The 25,209-nt window shown below is 41.5% G+C and overlaps 1 protein-coding gene across 1 annotated transcript in view; it reads right to left on the bottom strand.

Moving 5' to 3' along the window:
* Dtnb (dystrobrevin beta) overlaps window positions 1-25,209 on the bottom strand; it is a 185,181-nt gene that overhangs the window by 142,423 nt on the left and 17,549 nt on the right. Inside the window, 3 exon segments of the mRNA XM_090337586.1 lie at window positions 8,948-9,161; window positions 13,720-13,800; window positions 23,013-23,080. Of these exon segments, the coding sequence (XP_090193712.1) occupies window positions 8,948-9,161; window positions 13,720-13,800; window positions 23,013-23,079 (362 nt within the window). The 5' untranslated portion in view covers window position 23,080.

Raw genomic sequence — 25,209 nt, 5'->3', positions numbered from 1 at the left:
AAGCCAACCCTGAACAGACAAATCCTCAATACTCTTATCTCCAATTAACCATCAAGAAAAACCCCCAAAACCTATCAAAAGGAAAAAAGGAAATGCAGTAGAATCTACTAAAAATGCATAACAAATGAGCACAGCAAGGAGGCACAACTCAAGAAACTCGATTAGCACCAAAAAATGTTCTTTTAATTCAACTTTGCTACATATAATACATAAAATTCAAATCTAGGGGGGTGTGGGGGGGGAGGAAAATGGGTACCAAGACATGTGAAAGGGAATCAATGTATGTGAATTAATGCACCTTCTATCTGGCAAATATCACGTAACACTTTTACTAATTACAATAAAAAAATGCAAAAAAATAAAATTCAAGTCTAATATTCAAAAAAAGAACAGATATAATTCTCAACTAAGATGGCCTTTACATTGATAAACGTCTTTTTTTTTGGCCAGTCCTGGAGCTTGAACTCAAGGCCTGGATGTATCCTGAGTTTCTTTCTTTTGCTCAAGGCTGGTGTACTACTACTTGAACCATAGTACTACATTACAGCTTTTTCTGTGTATGTGGTACTAAGGAATCGAAACCAGAGCTTCATGCATGCTAGGCGAGCACTCTACCACTAAGCCACATTCTCAGCCCAATAAAAATCTTTTTTTGTTTGTTTTTAAAGAAGGAGGCAAAAAATAAAGAACAAGAGGGGGAAGGGAGGGGGAGGGAAAGAGGGAGAGAGAAAGAAGGATGGAGCAAGCGAGCAAGGGAGGGAGGAAAGAGAGAAAGAAAAACATGTTAAACAACTGCATGCTGAAAGCTATAAAATATTAGTGAAAGTAATCAAAGTAATCAAAGAAGATTTAGAGGTAGACTACGTTCACTATTAAAATATCAACTCTCTCTAAACTGATCAGAATCCTGTTGTGACTCAATGCAGTCCAGATAGGAGATGGGGTGAGCAGAGGACTGGAACAAGGGACAGTTTCCCTGCCTCTCACTCAGCACATCATTCTGACACCACATGGGTGCACAGCAGGCTCTTGCTAGATGTCCTGATTCATTTGTGACACTATCTGAAGATGGATGACATCAAATCCCTCAGTCTGAAAGCCTGTGGCTCCCCCTACCCACTTTAGAAGCCAGTTGGGCTTACATTTCTGGCTAGTCTATTAAATCAGAGCTTTTCATAACTTCCCTCCCTTGAGTCTGATTAATTTGCTAGAGGAGCTCACAGATCTGAGACTCACTTATATCTCTCTGTTTATTAATAAAGGACTTTACACTCAGGACATAGATGAGCAGCTGGATGAAAGAGATGCACAGGCTGAGGTATGTGGGAAAGGGCTAGCAGGTTCCATGCCTTCCACCGGTGTGCCAGCTATCCAGAGCTCTCCAAACTCAGGCATTTCAGGTTTTGTGAAAGCTTCATTATGCAAGCATGATTGATCAAATTACTGGCCATGACTTTTAGCCCCTCTCAAATCCCCAAGGGTTGGGACTCAACATTCCAACTCTCTACTTCAAGATGATTCCCCTGGCAACCAGGCCCCATCCTGAAGTTCTCCAGAAGCCCAGCGAAGGCCACCTATCTAGACCAAAGGATGACTCTATGAGTTAGGAGCTGTGCCAGACATTCTATGATTCAGGAAATTAGAAGCTCTCCTCTCTTGCCAGTGTGCTGTTTCAGGCATGCTTTAAGTATCGCAAGCTTAACTGAAGTGGCAATGGGAAACCCAAGAAGGAAAAATACCATGAAAGTTGAAAGAGTTGTAAATGCTGGTAAAAGAAGTGATTAAAGCTGGGCCTGGGGGCTACTCAGGATGTGGGGAGCCCAGTCCCTCCCGCGAGGTGGCGGGACCTGGAGGTGTGAGTCTCCCTTTCACTGTGGGGCCGCCTGCGGTGCTGGTGGCTGCGTGACTCAGGGATAGCCGCCGCATGACCAGATGAAGGCCGGCATCCATTTTGGGGAGTGCTGCCATTGTTAGCGGAAGCCTGGTCTCTGCGTGGCCGGATGCATGAAGGGTGCATGACTGGAGCGTGTGAAGCCGTGATTGGAGGGCCTGAGCGAGCTGGCATGAGTTGATGGGCCCACTGCCTGTATATAGCCTCAGGAGAGGAGGAAGGAGCGGGGAGGAGAGGCCTCAGAGAGAAGAAGAAGAAGAAGAGAGAGAAGAATAAAGGATCCTGCTTTAGCTGTAACCTGTGTGTCGTGCCTTCTTTCTTGCTGGACGAGAAGTGCGCGCGAAATCAGGAGGCTGAAATCTGAGGCCCAATGTTCAAAGCTAGCCAGGGTATTAAAGAACTTGAGACTCTTATTTCTAATTAATCACTAGAAAACCGAAAGTGGGGCTGTGGCTTACAAGGTAGGGCAGTAGCCTTGAGCTGAAGAGCTCAGGAACAACACCCAGGCCCAGAGGTTGGGTAGAAGTCTTGAGCTGAAGAGCTCAGGCACAGTGCCCAGGCCCAGAGTTTTCAAGCCCCATAACCCACCAAAAAAAAAAAAAAGTGATTAAATATTTGAGATAAAAGATCATAATAAATGTGAGAGAGAGAAGTTTACAGACCAGAAATGCTGAATCTTCAGATTTAAGAATCTGTAAGTATGTAACAGTACATCCCAAGGATGGGATCTAAATTTAAGACTTTAATTATGAACCGATTTTCTACACTTACTCTGCATGTCATCATCTACAACTGTGAATACAGTTTCTACTATCAAAAAGCCTATTCACATATTTCAAAAGGAAATATGAACACAAGTGAAAATATATGCAAAGTAAAAAAATACACTTTAGAGACAATTAAAGCTGCATATTAGAGGTACTTATTTTAAGACCTAAATATAACTTGGCATAAAGAACCAACAAAGGGCTGGGAATTTGGCCTAGTGGTACAGTGCTTGCCTAGCATGCATGAAGACCCGGGTTCGATTCCTCAGTACCATATACATAGAAAAAAGCCAGAAATGGTGCTGAGGCTCAAGTGGTAAAGCTCTAGCCTTGAGAAAAGTCCAAGGACAGTGCTCAGGCCCTGAGCTCAAGCCCAGGACTGGCAAAAAAAAAAAAAAAAAAAAAAAAAGAACCAACAAAATGAGTAAAGGAGGGGGTATTCCTAAAATCTTACTTCCTTAGATCATGTGATTTTTTTTTTAACTTCTCCCTCTACATTATTTGCCCCATAAGCCAAAGTTTAGCACTGATTTCTTTGCTGTGGATGCTTTTCTTGGCTTTGAAACCCCTCCATCTACTTTAAGCATAACTGCAGTTTGCCGTAAGTTAACTGGCCTCAAACACAGCATGAGAAAAAAAATGTGTATTTACTTTTCTAATATTTCTTTAGAACTCCAGCATTCTTCCTTAGGGACACACAAATAAAAAATTGCTGTAAACTTAGCTGATACCCCACAATTTGATTCTTTTGTCTTCTTTTGAATTCATTCTGAACCCTTCCCATCAGACATCTGAAATTATCTGATATATGTTGGTCAAGTGACATTTCAAACTGAACGGTTAGCTACCTCTAATCAAGGTAGTTCCAGGTCACAAACATGCATGTTTTACCACTTCCAAAGTCAAGTTCCTACTAGAATCGATTTTTTTCAAGCAAGATTTAGAGAAGAAGAGGCTGGGGGGCCGGGAGTTTGGCCTAGTGGTTAAAGTGCTTGCCTAGCATGCATGAAGACCCGGGGTCGATTCCTCGGTACCACATACATAGAAAAAAGCCAGAAGTGGTGCTGAGGCTCAAGTGGTAGAGCTCTAGCCTTGAGAAAGTCCAAGGACAGTGTTCAGGCCCTGAGCTCAAGCCCAGGACTGGCAAAAAAAAAAAGAGAAGAAGAGGCTGGGGATGTGGCTGAGTAGACTACTTGGCTAGCATGCACGATGCCTTGAGTTCAAATCCTCAGTACCACATAAACAGCAAAAATCAGAAGCGGGGCTGTAGCTCAAGTAGTGCTACCCTTCAGCCAAAGCAGCTCAGGACAGTGCCCAAGTTCAAGCCCCCAGACCGGCACGCACATGTGCACACACACTCACCACATACTCACCACACACACCCACAGTGGGAGGGAGAGCAGAAGAAAACAAAGGTGGGGGAACACTGTCCATAAAAAAATGTACTCATTACCTTATTTTATGTAACTATAACCCCTCAGTACATCACCTTTACAATAATTTTTTTAAGTAACACAATGAACAGTGACTATTAATTCTTATCCAAGACACTAAATGAAAGGGTGAACCAGGTAATATTTGTTGAGAATAATGGAGGAAATAAGCTTGCTATTTGAACCCCACCCCTAGAAGCCCTGCAGGGCACACACTTCCCCACAAGGAACAAGACTGCTTCCCATGATTTTTTTCCATAGACCTATCATTTTACAGACAGACAATAAACTATACACAGGACTGCTAAAGACAGTCCTCATTACCCAACCTTGTGAAAATACCCCTCTTAGCTCCTTGCCAAGCTAAGCAGACAGTGAGTCACCACCAACAGACACTGTGATACCCTAATTTACAGGTAGGTACCTGAGCCTTCTGACAGGGAAGTTCTCATTTCAGAGGAAAGAAGTCTCACATTCTGCCTCTCTTTTGCTATTCAAACTAACCCAATCTACATAACTTTTCTTGGTTATCCCAGACCCAATAAATGTTTGATATTTTGGAAGCTGAGGTATAGTTCAAGTGTTAGAGTGCCAGCCTTGAGCTGAAAAAAGCTAAGCCTGAGTACCTGCCCCCCACCCCACACACACATACACATATGTGCGCTATGCACACACACAGTCTACAATTCAAATAAGACCATGGGGGACAATTTTTCACTTAAGCTGTTTCAGCATCATTAGCAAACCATTGTAGATGTTGCCAGCCATAAATGAACACTTCTATGAACACAGAGTTCCACTTTAGAAACACTGTGACCAGACCAATTATCATACGTTGCTACCAGGAGTAAGAGCATTTCTCACTGGTTTTCAAAAACAGATTCTTCCAATTAATCTTAATTTTCAAAACTTCACAGGAAATGGGTTTCATAATAATCAACTGCAAAAAAAGATCTACTTGGCAAAACTCTCCAGCAGTTTAATCAAGTTAAATCAACTTAGAAGATTTAGTTTGTTTTTTGTGTGCTTTTGCTTGGCACTGAGCACTGTCGTTGGGTTTTCTCAAGGTTAGAACTCTACCACTTGAGCCACAGCACCACTTCTGGATCACATACATATATATATGTACATATATACACATGTACATATATATGTACACATATATATGTGTGTACATGTGTGTGTATGTATGTATGTACATGAATGTGGTACCGAGGAATTGAACCCAGGTCTTCATGCATGCTAGGCAAGTAAGTACTCTACCACTAGGCCAAACTCCTGGACCAGAATATTTAGTTTTACTACAATCAGAATGCCTGCTGTTTCCCCTCTCAACCTTACAGACATTCATTAAGAATTCAGCTGTACTCATTAAGGAATTCAAAGAAATATAAAGTACTATCTCTGTTCTCATATACTTTCAGTCTTATTTATAGACTCCTGAAGCAGTTTAGGACATTATATAACTGAAACATAAAATAATACAGACAAGTGGGTCATCAAAGGGATGAAAATGATCCTGACAAGGAGGCTGGCTACAACAGATAGAAATGAAAAGGAGAACTTTAAGAGAGAGAAAAGATTCGAACAGAGGAAGAAAAAGGATACTGGGTAACCCCAGAGAGTAGGGTAGGGTTGGGGTCTGGGGAAAGGGAAATGCAAGGCAGAAATAGGCACATCATACTGGAAAAACAAGAAGGGCCTACTTAGTAGTATAAACAGAGATAAAGACTGGAAGAGTCAAGTCTACTGAGAAGGAGCTTAATTGTCAAACCACAGGGAGCCTTTGAAGGTTTCTACAGCAGGAAGTTACACCAAGTAGAACTGAGGCATTAGACAGAAGTTTCTTAGAATTCTGATCTACTTCTCTCACTGGTTTCAGCAGGGAGGGAGAAGTCAAGAAAAGAGTAACAGACTCTCAGAAAAAGTATTTTTCTTGTCACATCTTTTCTTTTTTGGCCTGTTCTGGCTTGAATTCAGGACCTAAGCATTGTCCTTGGACTTTCTCAAGGCTAGAGCTCTACCACTTAAGCCACAGTACCACTTCCAGCTTTTTTCTATATATGTGATACCGAGGAATCAAACCCGGGTCTTTGTGCATGCTAGGCAAGCATTCTACCACTAGGCCAAATTCCCAACCCCTCTCTTGTCCCTTTCTCAACAACAATAACAACAAAAATTATGCCAGGCTCCAGTGGCTCAAAGCCTCTAAATCTTTGCTATTCAAGAGGCTGAGATCTAAAGATTACCGTTCAAAGCTAGTTCAGGCAGGAAAGTCCATGAGACTTTTATCTCCAGTTAACTACCAAAAAGCACTAGCCCTGAGCAAAAAAAAGGCTCAGAGATAGCACCCAGGTCCTGAGTTCAAGTCCCAGTACAAAATAATGAAAGAAAAGATTAATACTAATATTTGAAGTATTTAACAACAAAATGCTCTCTGATTTTCAAAAACAAAATTCTGGTGACCAAATCCTTTCTTTTTTGTCCATTTTAAAATTTCTAGAAATTTAGCCAAAGTCCTATCATACACAGATTTCAAGGTTAATAAAGACAGGACAATATATTCTGGTATCATCAAAATTTTAAAGATACAGACTTGAAAAATCACCAAACTCAACCCTGACATCTCATACTCCTTACTGTCACTTTGCTCATCTGATTCTTAGTGTGCTTATCAACTCATATGCCTTCATCTTATAGCACAGCTGATTCTCTTTGTCTCTTCTTGTATGTTTTCTCTACACACACCCCAGGACATCTGTGCAACTTCTGCTCCTGGATCTGGTCTCTCCATTCACTCTCCTGCAGCTTTTCACTCCTTCATTCTGTAGCCATATGCTATAGACTAGATGGAGGTTTTGTTTTGTTATTGTTATTGTTTGTTTTTTTGGTTGGTACTAGGGCTTGAACTCAGGTGCTGTCCTTGAGCTTCTTTTGCTCAAAGCCTAGTGCTCTACTACTTGAGACGCAGTGCCACTTCCAGCTTTTTCTGAGTAGAGATAAGAGTCTCACAAACTTTCCTGCACCAGCTGGCCTGAAACCCGAACCTCAGATCTTAGCCTCCAGAGTAGCCAAGTTTATATGCATGAGCTTTGGTCTAAATGTATTTATGTTAATTAAATCCTAGCCTCAAGGTGATGGGATAAGGACTCATCATGAATAAGAACAGTGCTCTTATAAAACATGCCTCAGACCCTTGCCCCTCGCACCATGTGAGCAAACAGCAAATAGACCAGACACACATTCACCTTATGCCCTTTTGTGTTTGAACTAAGGCATAAGGCACTACATTACCTTATTTAATATGACTATGAAATGTAATTTTTTTTGCCAGTCCTGGGGCTTGAACTCAAGGCCTGGACGCTGTCCTTGAGCTTTCTCAAGGCTACTGTTCTATCACTTGAGACACAGCACCACCTCTGACTATTCCCATGTATGTGGTACCAAGGAATCAATCCTAGGGCTTTGTGCATGCTAGGCGAGCACTCTATCACTAGGCCACACTCCAGGACCCTGAACGAAATTTTTTTTCTTTTTTTGAATGTAAGGCTTTAATTCCTGCTTATCATGTTTTAGTAACATTGTTTTTATTTGACTTTAACAATTGCTTATTTTTCCCCTTTTTTAGAAGCAGTAGGGATTGAACTCAGGACTTCATGCATTCAAAGAAATCACACTGCCACTTGAATTATACCTCCAGGCCCTTTTGGCAATGGGTATTTTCAAGAAAGGGTCTCATTTTATGCCTGGGCTGCAATCATCCTACTGTTCTTCCCCATGTTACTGGGCATGAGAGACACACACTTTTGTGACCAGCCATTGACTGAGATGGAGTCTTTTTATGCATTTCTTTTCTTTCTTTTTTTTTTTTAATTTTTTTGCCGCTCCTGGGGCTTGAACTCAGGGCCTGAACACTGTCCTTAGGTTTTCCTCAAAGCTAACACTCTACCACTTGGGCCACAGCACCACTTCCAGATTTTTCAGTTTATGTGGCAGTGAGGAATCAAATCCCAGGCTTCATACATGCTACGCCAGCACACCACCATTAGGCCACATTTACAGCTCAAGAAATGTAATCTTTACCTAACTTATGTAACTGTAACCCCTCTATACATCACCTTTATAATAACTGCAAAATAATTTTTAAAAGGACAGGTTCCCCAGGTGCTGGTGGCTTACACGTATAATCCCAGCTACATGTGTGGAAGGCTGAGATCTGAGGATCATGGTTCAAAGCCAGCCCAGGCAGGAAAATCCGTGAGACTCTTACTTAACTCCAATTAATCACCAGAAAACCCTAAGCTGAAGAGCCCAAGGACAGGGTCCAGGCCCACGGTTCAAACCCCACAACCAAAATAAATGAATGAATGAATGAAGGAGGTATTCCTAATTATTTATAAAGAGAAAACAAATGCTAGCCATGAGAAAGCCCAAGGACAGTGCTCAGGCCCTTAGTTCAAACCCTAGGACCAGCAAATTAAAAAAAAAAAAAAAAATGCTGTAGTCCAAAGGCCTACATGCTTCAGTGCTATAGAATAGTAAAAGGTTAGCCTTAAAGTCATCTAGAAAGCTTCTGATCACATTCAGAACTTATATGAACTCCACTGGAAGAGAACAGCTTTATTAAGTTCCTATAACTTAACCAAGCATTATATCCCAGGTTCTATGATTATCCAGAATTTCACAGTTTAAATATATGACACACTCATGACAGTCACTGCTGACCAGTTTTTGAAAAGGATTCAAACTGAGTAATCTGTTTTAGCACAGGCTCTAGGTTGACCACATAAGCAGAGCATATGACACTGGTGAAGAGATGGTATTCTGAACATGAAGTGAGCGTGTGTGGTACTGGCCTGTCATACGCAGCAATCATGAAGTTGAGAAGGAGGCTGATGGACTGCTCCACACTGATTTGGTGAGTAGAAGGAAGGCGCTTGTTCAACTGATAGTAGATGGAGGAGATGACAGTTTCAAGGCGGGACACACTGATCTCAGTGGTATGGTCCAGTGTATTAAGGCCATTGTCTCGAAAGGCTTCAATCATGTTCCAGATATCAACGAGGTGAACTACGGCACAAAGAAAATAAGCTGTCAACAAGTTTAAAGTATGGCACACAACTTAACATCTACATTTACTCAATGAGTAAATAAGTTTAAAGTCAAGAAAGGCCTTGCCTAGCACTCACAAAGCCCTGGGCTCAATCTTCAGCACTGCAAAATGGATGGATAAATACATAGTGAGACAGACAGACAGAGAGCTGGGTGTGGTGGATCACACGTGTAATTGTGAACAAATAATAAAGCAATGGTGTTGGTCACTGGAACAGTGATACAAGGACACAGACACAGGGTTACACAGGGTGAAGGGCAAGTCTCCTATCTCTGCACACTACTATGAACAGTTTTGCACTTTTCTCCTCATCAATATGAGAGGATTCTTTGGTAGCAAAAAAAAAAGAGAGATGGCCAGGAATGTGGCCTAGTGGTAGAGTGCTTGCCAGGATGAAGCCCTGGGTTCAATTCCTCCGTACCACATACACAGAAAAAACCAGAAGTAGTGTTATGGCTCAGGAGATAGAGTACTAGTCTGGAGAAAGCCCAAGGACAGTGCCCAGGTTCTGAGTTCAAGCTCCAGAGCTAACAAAAAAGGAGGGGTGGGGCCTGGGAGTTGGGCCGAGTGGTAGAGTGCTTGTCTAGCATGCATGAAGACCCGGGTTAGATTCCTCGGTACCACAAACATAGATAAAAGCTGGAAGTGTTTCTGTGGCTCAAGTAGTAGAGCTCTAGCCTTGAGAATGTCCAAGGACAGTGCTCAGGCCTTGAGCTCAGTCCCCAAGAATGGCAAAAAAGACAGGGGGGTGGAGGGAGGGGAAAAGAAAGGAAAGGAAAGGAAAAAAAAGAAAAGGAAAGAAAAGGAAAAGAAAAGAGAAAGCCAGGCACGAAGCTAATCCCTGTAATCCTGGCTAGTCAGGAGGCTGAGATCTGAGGATCAAAGGGTACTAAAGAATGTGAGAATCTTATCTCCAATTAACCTCTAGAAAATGGGGCTTGGCTCAAGAGTAGGGTGGTAGCCTTGAGCTGAAGAGCTCAGGGCCAATGCTCAGGCCCAGGGGTAGAGTGGTAGCCTTGAGCTGAAGAGCTCAAGGACAGCACACCAGGCCGAGTTCAAGCCCCATGACCAGCCCCCCACCCAAAAAAAAGAAAAGAAGTAGACCAAAATGAAGATCAAGTCCTCTCCATACACTGTATAAAACCATATTATTTCAGGTATAAAGTATTTCAGGTATTTTGTAGAATTACTTGTGAAATGTCAAAAATTAAAAATTTAGAATAATGCATTTTTTTGCTTTACATTACTAATACCACTAGTATAGTTCAGGCTCCCAGCACTCCATACATAATACATAAGCCATGAATTAGGGGAAGATGATAAAAACAAGGTTGCCCTGATAGTGGTTTTCAAATATTTTTTCACAACCCATAGGAATATATTTAAATCATCACATACACACATACAGACACACAGATACACGACTACATGCACATGCATATACATAAATGTGTTATACATGTAGATGGATACACCTGCACAGATGTAGCAATAATAAACAAGGTTCTACAAAACACTTGTGCTAAAAGCTAACCACACAGGCTCCATTTTGATACTTTCTTCTCTTATGTTACATGCTTTAGATTATGGCTACAGCATATCAAGATAATTTCTTCAAGTATTAATGGATCATAACCTATAATTTGAAAAATAATTATTTAGGAAATCATGAGGACGTAACTTTGACCTATAGTGACATAATAAAATTCTGGAGAGAATTTTAACCTGGAGAACTTTAAGACTCAAAGTCTGACAGAAGCTGTTAGATGTAAAGGTATGAAAGGTATGCTCATATCACTTGTTCATAAATAATAAAACTAAATCTCAACATGAGGTTTTTGAATCCTATGTGTGTGTGTATGAGTACACACTTGTGCCATTGTGCGAGTGTGTATCAGTACTGAGCCTTGAACTAAGGATCTAGGCACTATCCCTGAGCTTTTTCTTTTTTTTTTTTTTTGCCAGTCCTGGGCTTGAGCTCAGGGCCTGAGCACTGTCTTGGACTTTCTCAAGGCTAGAGCTCTACCACTTGAGCCTCAGCACCACTTTAACCACTAGGCCAAACTCCCGGCCCCTCCCTGAGCTTTTTCTGCTCAAGGCCGGTGCTACTCTAACTACTTCTGGCTTTTGTTGTTGTTGTCAGTTCTGGGTCCTCAACACAGAGCCTGAGTGCTGTTTCTGAGCTTTTTTGCTCAAGGTGAGTGTTCTACCACTTGAGTGCAGCTCTACTTTCAACTTTTTTGGTGCTTAATTCAAGATAGTTGCATGGACTTTCCTACCACGACTGTCTTCAAACTGGGATCTTCTCAGAGCCCAGCCTCCTGAATAGCTAGGCTTACAGGTGTAAGCCGTGGCACCCAGCCAATTCTGGCTTTCTGATGGCTAATTGGAGATAAAAGCTCACAGACTTTCCTTCCTGGGCTAGCTTTGAAGAGCAATCCTTAGATCTCAGTATCCTTAGTAGCTAAGATTACAGGTTAAATCACCAGTGCCCAGTGGCACTTGCTCAATTCCTAAGATAATGACCCTTTCATAATTTAAAATAGTTTTTCACCAATGCATGCACACATGAAGAAATAACAGTGTTTATGTCGTGAGTCAGGTTTATCTTCATGGAAGCTTAAAAAAAAAGATCAATGGCTGGATGTGGTAGCATACACATGTTACCCCAATTACCTTCTTATTACAGGTGAGAGGATTACAACCCAAGTGGGCCCAGGCATTAAGCTGGACCCTACCTCAAAAATAACCAAGGCGGGCCAGGAGTTTGGCTTAGTGGTAGTGTGCTGGCCTAGCATGCACAAAGACCTGGGTTTGATTTCTCGGTACCACATATATAGAAAAAAGCTAGAAGTGGCGTTGTGGCTCAAGTGATAAGAGCTCTAGCCTTGGGAAAACCCAAGGACAGTGCTCAGGCCCTGAGCCCAAGCCCAGGACTGGCAAAAATAAATAAATAACCAACCAAAGCAAAAAAAAAAAAAGGAAGATTACAAATACACACATATACACTTTACTTTTTGTAATCCACCTGATAGCAATTACTTATAGAAAAGGTTCATTTATATTTATATATTGGACTTAATAAAGAATTCTTAGCCTTTGGGGCCAGGAGTTTGGCCTAGTGGCAGAGTGCTTGCCTAGCATGCACAAAGACCAGAGTTTGACTCCTTGAAACCACACACATAGAAGTAGTGCTGTGGCTCAAGTGGTAGATTTCTAACCCAAAGACAGTGCTCAGGCCCTGAGTTCAGTCCCCAGGACTGGCAATAAAATAAAAGAAGGGCCAGGAGGTTGGCATAGGGGTAGAATGCTTGCCTAGCATGCACAAAGACCCAGGTTTGATTCCTTGGTACCACATACACAGAAAAGGCCAGAAGTGGTGCTGTGGCTCAAGTGGTAAACCACTATCCTTGAGGAATCCCCAATGACAGTGCTCAAGCCCTCCTGAGTTCAGAACCCAAGACCAGCAAAAAAAAAAATCTTATTTCACTATTGACAAAAATCAATTTTTCTTTTCCTCTATAAGTCTGAGATCTGAGGATCGAGACTCAAAGCAGCCCAGGCACTAAAAAGGCTGTGAGATGCTTATCTCCAATTAATCACTAGAAAACCAGAAGTGGCACTGTGGCTCAGGGGTTAAGGCAGTAGCCTTGAGCTGAAGAGTTCAGAGACAAAGCCTAGGCCCAGAGTTCAAGTCTCACAACTGACAAAAAAAAAAAAGGAAAAGAAAAAGAAAAAAAAAAACATATTGCATTAATGTTAATGAGAAGAAACCAATATAAAAAAAATTTTTTTAAACTTTAGCTGGGCTGGCGCAGTGACTCACGCATGTAATCCTAGCTACTCAAGAGGCTGAGGTCTGAGGATCAAGGTTCAAAGCCAGCCTGGGCACAAAAGGACCTGAGACGCTTTTCTCCAATGAACCTATAGAAAATGGGAAATGGGGCTTGGCTCTAGGGTAGGGCAGTAGCCTTGAGCTGAAGAGCTCAGGGACAGCGCCAAGGCCAAGTTCAAGCCCCATGAACCATAAAAAAAGAAAAAACTGGGCCGGAAGTTTGGCCTAGTGGTTAAAGTGCTTGCCTAGCATGCACGAAGACCCGGGTTCAATTCCTCGGTACCACATACATAGAAAAAAGCCAGAAGTGGTGCTGAGGCTCAAGTGGTAGAGCTCTAACCTTGAGAAAGTCCAAGGACAGTGCTCAGGCCCTGAGCTCAAGTCCAGGACTGGCAAAAAAAAAAGAAAAAACTTTATTGTGTACTTCCAAACTTGTCACTAGTTATGAGTTACTGGAAGCATAACTTGTAGGGATCCAGAGCTTATGGAAAACTTTTTTTGATTGGTATAGGACAAAATGGTAAGTTCTTCCTACTACAAAGTTTATTTTGTGATACTTTATAAACTAAGAATTCACTTGCAATCTAACACTGACTAAAAGATACTAAAGTATTGTGTTATAAAATATTGTGTTACCTGTATATAATATCCATCATTCAATGAAACAAGAAATTACTTACGGTTACATCGTTTTTGGACAAATCGTAATTTGCAGGCTGTTCTATAAGTTGACAGTCGTATGACATCAAAATTCTGAGCACCTGAAGAAAGGGTAAATAAAAATATTCAACTGGGCGGCTAAGAGTGTGGCTTAGTGGTAGAGTGCTCTCTTTGCATGCACGAAGCCCTGGGTTCGATTCCCCGGAACCACATATACAAAAAAAAGCCAGAAGTGGTGCTGTGGCTCAAGTGGTAGAGCACTATCCTTGAGGAATCCCCAAGGACAGTGCTCAGGCCCTGGGTTCAAGCCCCAGGATTGGTTAAAAAAAACATCAACTAGTTTTACCTTTCTCAGTGCTAAGAAGTGCAGTTCCATTACATTACCACAATATTCAACAATCAACTGGCCTTCTAATCAAGCAAAATCAGATGGAAATTGCCTCTACTATATGCCAGAATTCTGATAATGGCTTTGCATATATTATCCCCCCACCAGGCTAAGAAAAATCTTAAGGGGAGGGAAACTTCTGTCTTGAGTGAATGAACTCATATGACTAGAAAATGGGAGGGAAATATGGTGAGCTGGGAACTAGATTCAAGAAATCTATATTTGGCTGGGAGCATGGCCTACTGGTAGAGTGCTGGCCTAGCATGCATAAAGCTCTAGGTTCAAATTCTCAGTACTACATACACAGAAAGTGGTGCTGTGGCTCAAGTGGTAGAACACTAGCTTTGAGAAAGCTCAAGGACTGTGCCCAGGCTGTGAGTTCAAGCCACAGGACTGGCCAAAAAATAAAAAAGAACTAAAGCTGGTTTCTGTGCACCTGGATGAGACATTGTGACTGCCTCATAGTTCTAATTCAGAAGTCATTTATGTAATGGAGTACCACTTGCCCCAATTCTCACTCTTTCAGACTTATCCAAGGGACCATTTTGTGAGGGAGCTCAGATAACAGATGAAGAACGGACACCAAATGTAAAATTCCTGAGAAGCCCTGAGTTAGCTTCTCAGTCTTTATCTGAGACCCAGGACATCAAGAAGCCAAACCAAGAATGCAGCACTAGAAACTTGCCTAGGTCTATACCCAGAAAATGTAAAAGAAAACACATGATAGTAATACAAAGTCATCGCAACCGGAACAAAGGCTAAAACTACACATCTATAAATCAGATGTTTTTATTTCACAATTTGCTGTTCAGTGGGGTCTCCTTGAACTTCAAAGGCACTGGCCTTGGCCAGTGATGTCTATTCTTATCCTGTCTACCTTGCTTTTATGAGATCTGGCAGTAACGTCTGACCCAATAAGGGGAAGTAAAACTGGCACCAATATTTACGGGCATCTCTCAAGGATTTTTCCAGGGTTTGAGTGAAAGTGATGTTCACTGACCAAAAATAAAATATTTCTCTTAGTGTTAATCACCTTTTACCTGGATGTTAGGATTAAAAGTATTTACTCCATTGTCTAGTTTTCACGATTGTTATCTATTTTACATTTGTTATACAGTTCTACTTTCTTAAGTAAAGGTTAAAAGTTTATTTTTCCTTGTAATTATGGGAAGTCATAGCGATGAATCTAACTGTATTTTTATGTGTATATGCACCAGTATTGGGGTTTGAATTCAGGACCCAGGTCTTGTTTCTTAGCTTTTTCACTCAATGCTAGGATCTACCATTTAAGCCATAGAACTATTTCTAACTCCTTGATGGTTAGATAGTTAATTTTAAGTGCAAACACATCATTGAGATATAATTCACATACTTTAACAAGTTAAACACATAAAAGTATACAATTCAATGGTTCATACTTTATACACAGAGCTGTGCCATCATTACCACAATCAGTTTACAGTATTTTCTGCCAGATGTAGTGGCACGTGCCTGTAATCCCAGCTACTTTGGAGGCAGAAGCAAGAGGACTGCAAATTCAAAGGTTAGCACAGACAAAGCTTAGAAGACCCTATCTCAAAAACCATTGCAAATATAAGGACTGGAGGGATATCCCATTGATAGAGCATTTTCCTAGCACATAAAATGGCCCTGGATCCAATTCCTACTGCCACATACCCCCAATATTTTTATCATCTCAAAAAAGAAATCTCTTCCTTTTAGAAGTACTTTTTCAACTACTTAATTCAGTTGGTTTATAATAAAAAGTTCTTTTCTATTTTAAATAGAAGTCACATGACATTACAAGTATTTTCTCCCATTCTGTAGTGGTCATTGTAGTTTCTTGGTAGAGTTCATCGAAACACAAAAGTTTCAATCAATCTCCAATCAGCCAGCAAAAAGCCAGACTGAAGCACAGTTCAGAAGGCATTGCTCTGGCTCATGCCCATAAACCTAGCTACTCAGGCAACTGAAATCTGATGACTGTGGCTTGAAGCCAGAAAAGGCAGGAAAATCCAGCAGACTCTGATCTCTAATTAACCAGCAAAAAGAGGATGGGAGAGTGAGGGTGGAAAGTAAGGGGGGAGGGGGAGAGAGGGAGGGAGGAGTGCTATGGCTCAAGTGATATAGCATTAGCCTTAAGCAAAAGAGCTCGAGGACAGCATCCAGGACCTGAGTTCAAGCTCCAGGACCAGCACCACAAAAAGGCAAGGGACTACTACTGCTGGATCACCAGCAATGAGCAATCAACCCTGAACTGTCATCACCTTAATTTCAGTATCACGAGTAGTTTAGGATGACAGAAGCTACCACCATGCTCAGCTATGGGTTGAAAAAGGGGTCTCCTCAACTTTACTACTCCAGTTGGCCTCAAACCAGGATTCTTCCATTCTCAGTCTCTGAGTAACTAGCTAAGATTGAAGGTGTGAGGCATCAGTGCCTGCAAATAAATATATATACATATATATGTATTTTTTTGGGTGGTACTATGGGGGTTGAACTCTGGACTTGGTAATTGCTAAGGTAAGTGCTTTACTGCTTAAGCCATGCCTGCAGCCCCTAAGGTGTTTCTTATGTTAGATGTCAGCCTCTTGCTGATCTTCACTGACAGCTTCCTGTACTTCACATAAACCTTATTTCCACCAAGGAAAATGCAATTCTATTCTGTTCAAATGCTGAAGATACATGGATCAGATGCTATTTTAGTACCTGCAAATACCTCCTTTGTTCTCAGGGCAGGAAATAATTCTTGGGAAATGACAGAAACCAGATCAACATCAGTCTTTTTTTATAAGCAAAGATATAAATAATAAATAATATTAAGACAGTATCAGCCAATGTGTGTGCATGTGTTGTGTACTGACAGAAGGCAGAAAGGTTCTGAAGCAGTATGTGCTACTCCAATTAGAATGAAAGATAATAACTTTCAGAAATGACTCTCAGATCATAAGCACCTGGGAGTTGAGGAGCTGGGAATGTGGCTTAGTGGTAGAGTGTTGCCTTGTATGCATGAAGCCTAGGTTTGATTTCTTAGTACCACATAAATAGAAAAAAAGCCAGAGTGGACCTGTGGCTCAAGTGGTAGAGGGCTAGCCTTGAACAAAATAGCCTAAGGACAGTGCCTGGGCCCTCAGTTCAAGCTCCAAGGCTGGCAAAAATAAATAAAAAATAACTACTGCTTGGTTACTATGTTAAATACACAGACACATCTCCAGGCCCTATTCCAGATCTGCTTACTATATCAAAATATCCAGGAAGGGGACTGGGAATGTGGTGCAGAGGTAGAGTGCTTGTCTAGCATGCATGAAGCCCAAGATTTGATTTCTCAGTACTACATAACAGAAAAGCCGGAAGTGCCACTTTGGTTTAAGTAGTGGAGTGCTAGCCTCGAGCCAAAGAAGCTCAGGGACAGTGCCCAGGCCCTGAGATCAAATCTGAAGACTGGGAACGAAAAGAAAAGAAAAAAAAGGAAAGGAAAGGAAAGGAAAGGAAAGGAAAGGAAAGGAAAGGAAAGGAAAGGAAAGGAAAGGATCAAAGGAAGTTGGACACAGTGGCGTATGTAGTAGTCAGAGCCACTCAAGAGGCTTACTTGAGCCCAGGAATCTAACAGTGCAGGCAGCAAAGTAAGAGTACAACTCACGGAGGAAAATATCTACAGGAACATATTACTAATCTTTTAGTAATTATCCCAAGCAAGTTTAATAATCATGCTAGTTTTAGGAAACAAGAACTACTCAGCTCAACTAGAAGGTTCAGCTCATGCATTCCTTTCAAATTTTATCTCATACTTAATTCTAATCAGTCTAGACTACCCAAAAATGCCAAGCTAGCCTGGACCTCACATCTCCCGGATGATCCCAACACCACAGTTTCTACTGTTCTATCCTTGCCATTTCTGTTTCCAGCTTGGTTCCACAAAGGAAGAAACCACTTGTTGTGGTTGACTATTTCATACCCAAATCTAGGACAGAACAACGCTAGTACCAGAAATACTTATTGAGGGTTAAAAACACATGAAATTAGAAACCTCTGAACTGTTTTGTAAAACCAAAGGTTAGACAAACTACAGGCACAATTTTAGACACAAAACCAAGCTGACAAGCAGAGGATAAAGCAGTAGGGAAAGAAAGCTCCTTTGCCATACACACCAGTCCACTCAAGTCTTTCCGAGGTAGAGCAAAGGATCCATGTGTGCTTCTGAAGCCACAGGATTTAATGAAGATGACCATGAACAAATGAGAGAGGAAAAAGGTGAATGTATTGAGTTGAAAAAGGAATCTAACTGGGGCGGAGGAGTGAAAAAGAAAGAAGAAATGGTAGAAGAGACTGCAGACCTAATAGATTGCTACAATCTGAATAGGCACTGTCTCCTCCAAAACTCAGGCTGAAATCTAATTCCCACTGTGAGGTATTAACAGGTTGTAAACTTAACCTAACAACAGCATTTAGATTGAAAGGTGATTATCATTAGATAAGGTCATCAGGTGGAGCCCAGTGGCTGAATACTGACTTATAAAAGACACACGTATAAAAGATACACATATAAACTCCCTGTCTCCTGCCACATGATCCGAGCCATCTTAGCCCCCTTCCAATAAGAACACCACCCCGAACCATGGCATCTTTACGTAGAGGACTACAACCATGATTCCAAATAAACCTTTCCTCATAACTTTGTTGTACTGTGCTGTTTTAACAGCAAAAACTGGACTAAGTCTCAGTAAGTGTAGTATTTCTGGAATTGCCTAAAAATGCTTTTAGGCACTTCGAAGAAATTTCAAAAAGCATTAGTTCAAAGAAGTAACATAAAATACATCTTTTTTTTTTCTTAGCAATAGGAATAATAACCTTAGCAACTGGGAATGAAGTAAGAAGTCCTATCAGTTAAAACCAAGACTGGACTTGGAATGCCTAGCATGCATGGGTTCAATCCCAGTATCACAACAAAGGAAGGAGGGAGCAAGGGAGGAGGGACAGTGTAGAAAGATAAATCTGGCACACACTTACCTGCAATTAACCAGCAAAAAGCCAGAAGATATAGTTCAAGCAGTCTAATGTGGGTCATGAGCATAAAAAGCAGAGTGAGGAACCCAGAACTTAAGCTCCAGTACCAATACAAAAGTCAGAAAGATTGATTTATAGTATACTAGGTATGCCAACCAGAAAAAAAGCTACCATAACAACATCAATACACAATAAAGTAGATACCAGGGGCTGGGAATGGGGTTGGTGGTACAGTGCTTATCTAGCATGCATAAAGCCCTGGGTTAGAAAGCTGGGAGTGGCACTGTGGCTCAAGTGGTAGAGTGCTAGCCTTGAACAAAAGACGCTCAGAAACAATGCCCAGGCCCTGAGTTCAAGCACCATAACTGGCAAAAAGTAAATACACAGGAAGGAAGAAAAAAGTACTAGTAAAAAGGCTGCCTATACAGGTTTAACACCTATAATCTAAATTCTGGAAGTTTTTGAGCATAATGATTTCAATGATGTCATTCATTCTGTAAATAGCTAGGCAGAGTATTATAAATCTATAATCCCAGCACTAAGGAGGTGAGAGGATATGGAGTTGGAGATATCACTGGGCTACATAGCATTCTAGAAAAAGATGAAAAATATGAGAAAATTAAAAAAGAGGTTTCTTTCTTTTCTTCCCCCCCCCCCCACTAGTCCTGGGGCTTGAACTCAGGGCATTGTCCTTGGACACTTTTTGCTCAAGGCTGCTGCCCTGCCAGTTGAGCCACAGCACTACTTCTGGATTTTTCTGTGTATGTGATACTGAGGAATCAAACCTGGAGCTTTGTACATGATAGGCAAGCACTCTAACACTAGTCCAAACTCCTGGCTCTAGAGATTTCTTAAACCTATAAAGACCACAAAACCTGCAGTAAATATTCTTAGCAATATTAGAAACATTCTCATTAAATACGAAGCAAGGCAAGAAAGTCTGCTATTACCCAACCCTTGAATACAACAGGTGAAGCTCCCTCCAGTGCACTGAGTTAACAAAAAGGCAAAGCCAAATTGTCTGTAAAAATGGTGCAGGGCCAAGAGGGCTTGCCTAGCATGCATGAAGACTCAGGTTCAGTTCCTTGGTACCACATACATCAATAAGCCAGAAGTGGTGCTATGGCTCAAGTGGTAGAGCTCTTGCCTTGAGAAGGCCCAAGGACAGTGCTCAGGCCCTGAGTTCAAGCCCCAGGACTGGTTTAAAAAAAAAAAAAGGAGGCCAGGATTTTGGCCTAGTGGTTAAAGTGCTTGCCTAGCATGCATGAAGACCTGGGTTTGATTCCTCGGTACCACATACATAGAAAAAAGCCGGAAGTGGTGCTGAGGCTCAAGTGGTAGAGCTCTAGCCTTGAGAAAGTCCAAGGACAGTGCTCAGGCCCTGAGCTCAAGCCCAGGACTGGCAAAAAAAAAAAAAAAAAAAAAAAAAGGAGCAGTTACCTACCTAAGTAAGAAATCTATAGACTAGTGGGCAGGATGAAAGAAGATGAATATTAACAAGGAAGATTGTTTGCATGGAAATGGAACAAGGAAATTGTTGGAGCTTCTTTGTTTTGGAGAGGTAGCAGGAAATGATAAGTGGATAAGAATCCAGTATGAACATGTGCGGATACTGATGAAGAGAAACAGAATAACTTCCTACAGTTACAAAGCCAGCAGGAGACAGAACCAAGATCTAAACCAGGTGGCCTAACTGCAGAGCCTGGACTCAGAGCCACAGTGATGTGAGGATCAGCTCCAACACTCACTTATGATATAAACTCAGCTGTGATTGGATTTCCTTGGAGCTGGGTGAGGTGGAGGAAGTGTCTGACATAAATGACTAGCAATTAGAAACTCAAAACTACGAAAGTCTTTAAAGATCACCCAGTCATTATGCCAACATGCCTTCTCCACCATCTCTAACAAGTAGGTCTCCAGTCTATACTTGACAGAACAACTCTGCCACCCATAACTAAGCCTGTACAGCTCTGAAGTATATGGAGAAGTGTAAACCTGCGGTCCTCCTGGGACTTTATGCTTTGGTTTTCATACTGTGATGAGCAGAATTCTAGAATTCTGAAGGACTAACCCAGGCTGGATTTTACCTCCCCTATCCTGCTTCACACATGCAGTACCAACTTCATAATACCCTTGAAGAGTTTATTTTGGCTCTTTTTTGGTTCATACCATGGACATGAACTCAGGGCCTAAGTGTTGCCCCTGAACCTTTGTGCTCAAGGCTAGCACTCTACCACTTTGAGCTACAGATCCACTTCTGGTTTTCTGATGGTTAGATGGAGATAAGAGTCTCATGGACTTTCCTGTCCAGGCTGGTTTTGAATTGCAGTCCTCAGGCTCTCTCTTTGGTAGCTAGGATTACAGGCATGAGCCACCAACACTTAGTTTGTTTTGCTTTTTTTTTTTTAACATAATAAAGTTTTGGAAGCACTGGGGTTTGAACTCAGGGTGTCCATGCTATCTAGTACTTGAGCCCAAGAATATAAATTTTTTAAAGATGTAAAAGGAGAAGTGGCCACAACCAACCAATCAAAAAGTTTAAAAAAAAAAAAAAAAAGAATCTCACAAACTTTAGGGCCAGGAGTTTGGCCTAGAGGCAGAATGCTTACCCAGATTCGATTCCTCTGTACAACATACATAGAAAAAGCTACAAGTAGTGCTGTGGCTCAAGTGGTACAGCTCTAGTCTTGAGCTCAAGGGCAGTGCTCAGGCCCTGAGTTCAGTCCCCAGGACTGAAAAAAAAGAAAAAAAAAGTGGGTACCACTATTCATTCTTTTTTTCCTCAATATCTCTAGCTACCATCCTAAGACTTAATATCTTAAGACTGAAATCAAAGGGAAAGTAATTTATATAATGTATTAACTACTTACCACCTCTGCAAGTTCATGGAAACAACAGAGTAATATACCAAGAGGTCTAAATTGAATGGCATGATTTTTAAAGTACTGGAAATTCACACCTGTAATCCTAGCTATGCAGGAGGCTGAGATCCGAGGGCAGAAATGGTGCTGCGGCTCAAGTGGTAAGAGTACTAGCCTTGAACAACAACAACAACAACAAAAAGCCCAGGGATAGTACACAGGCCCAGAGCATAAGCCCCAACACCCGAGGGGAAAAATCACTCTTATTCTAGGTAACATTTCTGTTTTATTATTCATGGCCTTGCTTAAGAATAATTCAAGCCAAGAATTGGTGGCTCACACCTGTAATCCTACTACATGAGAGAATGGAGGTTCAATGCCCAGACACAAAATTCTGTGAGACTCTTATCTCCAATTAACCACCAGAAAACCAGAAGTGTCTTAAGTGGTTAGAGCACTAGCGTTGAGATGGTGAGCTCTGGGACAGCACCCAGGCCTCAGAGTTCAAGTTCCATGACCAATTAAAAAAAAGATAAAAAAAAGTAATTCAAGTTAATTCAATTAAAATACAAGGGCCGGGAGTTTGGCCTAGTGGTAGAGTGCTTGCCTAGCATGCACGAAGACCCGGGTTCGATTCCTTTGTACCACATACATAGAAAAAAGCCAGAAGTGGTGCTGAAGCTCAAGTGGTAGAGCTCTAGCCTTGAGAAAGTCCAAGGACAGTGCTCAGGCCCTGAGCTCAAGCCCAGGACTGGCAAAATAAATAAATAAATAAATAGATAAATAATTGGAGCTGGAAATGTGGCTTAGTGAAAAGTGCTTGTCTAGCATGCATGAAGCCCTGAGTTTTATTCCTCAGTACCACATGAGCAGAAAAAGCCTGAAGTGGTGCTGTGACTCAAGTGTTAGAGGGCTAGCCTTCAACAAAAGAAGCTCAGGGACAGTGCTCAGGCCCTGAGTACAAGCTCCAGGACTAGCAAAAACAAAACCAAAAAAAAAAAAAAAACTACATAAACATTCAGCCCAGAAGAGGAGGAACCCAAAAGAACTGCAGACTCACGCATTTCTATGAACAGCTGCCTCTTCTCTGCCATGGTCTTGCGCTTGTTTCCTCCTTCTTCAATCATCCTGTAGGCAAGAACACACAACGAACCACTGTTTAATCTGACAGATCAACCAAGTAAGTGTCTGGTGTTGTAAAATCAGAAAGCAGGTTAAATGCGTCCATTTCAAAACAGTATTTAAAAAAAAAAGTGGGGGGGGAACCTGCCAGCGCCAGGTGGCTCACACCTATAATCCTAGCTACTCAGGAGACTGAGATCTGAGGATTGAGGCTCCAAGCTAGCCCAGGCAAGGAAGTCTGTAAGTCTCTTATCTCCAACTAACCACTAGAAAATTAGAAATGGCACTGTAGCTCAAGTGGTACAGAGCTAGCCTTGAGCTAAAGAGCCCAGGCCCAGAATTCAAGCCCCATGACTGACAAAATAAAAATTAAAAACAAAAAAAGAATTACTAAACAGTCAAGACTAAATGAACTTGTCCATATGTTTACAATGCTGAAAGTACAAAGCTCTATTTCTAATTTGACTATTTTCTCTGTAGAGTCCTGGCTTTTATTATTATTATTTTACATAAACATATTACTACGTATAATTCTGGAAATTAAAAGGCTGTAGCTAGACCAGTGGCTCACACCTATACATTTTAGCTACTCAGGAACCTAAGACCTGAGGATTGTGGTTCAAAGACAGTCCAGGCAGACAAATCCTCAAGATGTTTATCAACAATCATGGGGGTGGAGGAAAGACTGGAACTTAAGGTGCAATTCAAGTGGCAGAGCAACAGCTATAGTTGAAAAAGCCAAGTGAGAGCATGATGCCCCGCGTTCAATTAACCACCAGAAAATGGGAAGTGGTGCTGTGGCTCCAGAGATAGAGCAGTAGCCTTGCGCTGAAAAGCTCAGGGACAGCATACAGGCCTAGAATTCAAGCCTCAGGAGCAACAAAAAAATAAAAGTAATTTTAATAGTAAGTAGTTTACAAAAAGGTTACAATTTTACAAGTCAGATTAAGAGTACAATGCTTCTCTGAAAGGGCCACCAGTTTGGCCTGGTGATATTACGCTTGCCTAGCATGCATGAAAACCCGGGTTAAATTCCTTGGTACAACATACATAGAAAAAGCCGGAAGTGGTGCTGTGGCTCCAGAGGTAGAGCTCTAGCTTTGAGAAAGTCCAAGGACAGTGCTCAGACCCCAAGTTCAAGCTCCAGGACTGGCAAAAAAAAAAAAAAGAAAAGAAGCTGAGCTAGGAGGCTAGAACTTCAAGTGAGATTCTTTTTTTTTTTTTTTTTTTTTTTTTTTTTTTGCCAGTCCTGGGCTTGAGCTCAGGGCCTGAGCACTGTCCTTGGACTTTCTCAAGGCTAGAGCTCTACCACTTGAGCCTCAGCACCACTTCCAGCTTTTTTCTATGTATGTGGTACCGAGGAATCGAACCTGGGTCTTCATGCATGCTAGGCAAGCACTTTAACCACTAGGCTAAACTCCCGGCCCCTCAAGTGAGATTCTGATCTCCAATTAACCATCAAAAGCCAGAAGTCATGTTATGCCTCAAGCTATACCAGCTTTGAGTGAAAAAGATAAGGGGGGGCCGGGAGTTTGGCCTAGTGGTTAAAGTGCTTGCCTAGCATGCATGAAGACCCGGGTTCGATTCCTCAGTACCACATACATAGAAAAAAGCCGGACGTGGTGCTAAGGCTCAAGTGGTAGAGCTCTAGCCTTGAGAAAACCCAAGGGCAGTGCTCAGGCCCTGAGCTCAAGCCCAGGACTGGCAAAAAAAAAAAAAGAAAAAGATAAGGGACAGTACCTATGCTAAGTTCAACCCTACCAGTACTTAAAAACAGAAAAAGAAAAGAAAACAGGGGAAAAAGCTATGATATATGCAAGCTACTTAATGTGATAGTAAAATTAAGTGCTAAAAGTAATGATATCTTAATTTGTTTAGATATGTGGCTTTCAAATGATCATTTTAAAGTAATTTTTCTTTTCTCTCAATGAGTTTTAACAAAACTTTAAAAAAAAAAGTTCAATGCTTCTTGATCAATGTCACCATCACCCTCCCCCACTTTTTCCTCAGCCCGCCCTTTCACTCAAGTTATACACTTCAATTTTTACATAATGTTCACTGAATATAATGACTGCATAAAAATGTGATTCTTAAGTGAAACTGTGGCTCAAGGGGTAGGGCGGCAGCCTTGAGCT

Source organism: Megascapheus bottae, chromosome 7 (genome assembly GCF_031878675.1).
Source record: "Megascapheus bottae isolate mThoBot1 chromosome 7, mThoBot2.hap1, whole genome shotgun sequence".
Lineage (NCBI taxonomy): Eukaryota > Metazoa > Chordata > Mammalia > Rodentia > Geomyidae > Megascapheus > Megascapheus bottae.
This window is presented reverse-complemented; position numbering and strand designations above follow the sequence as displayed.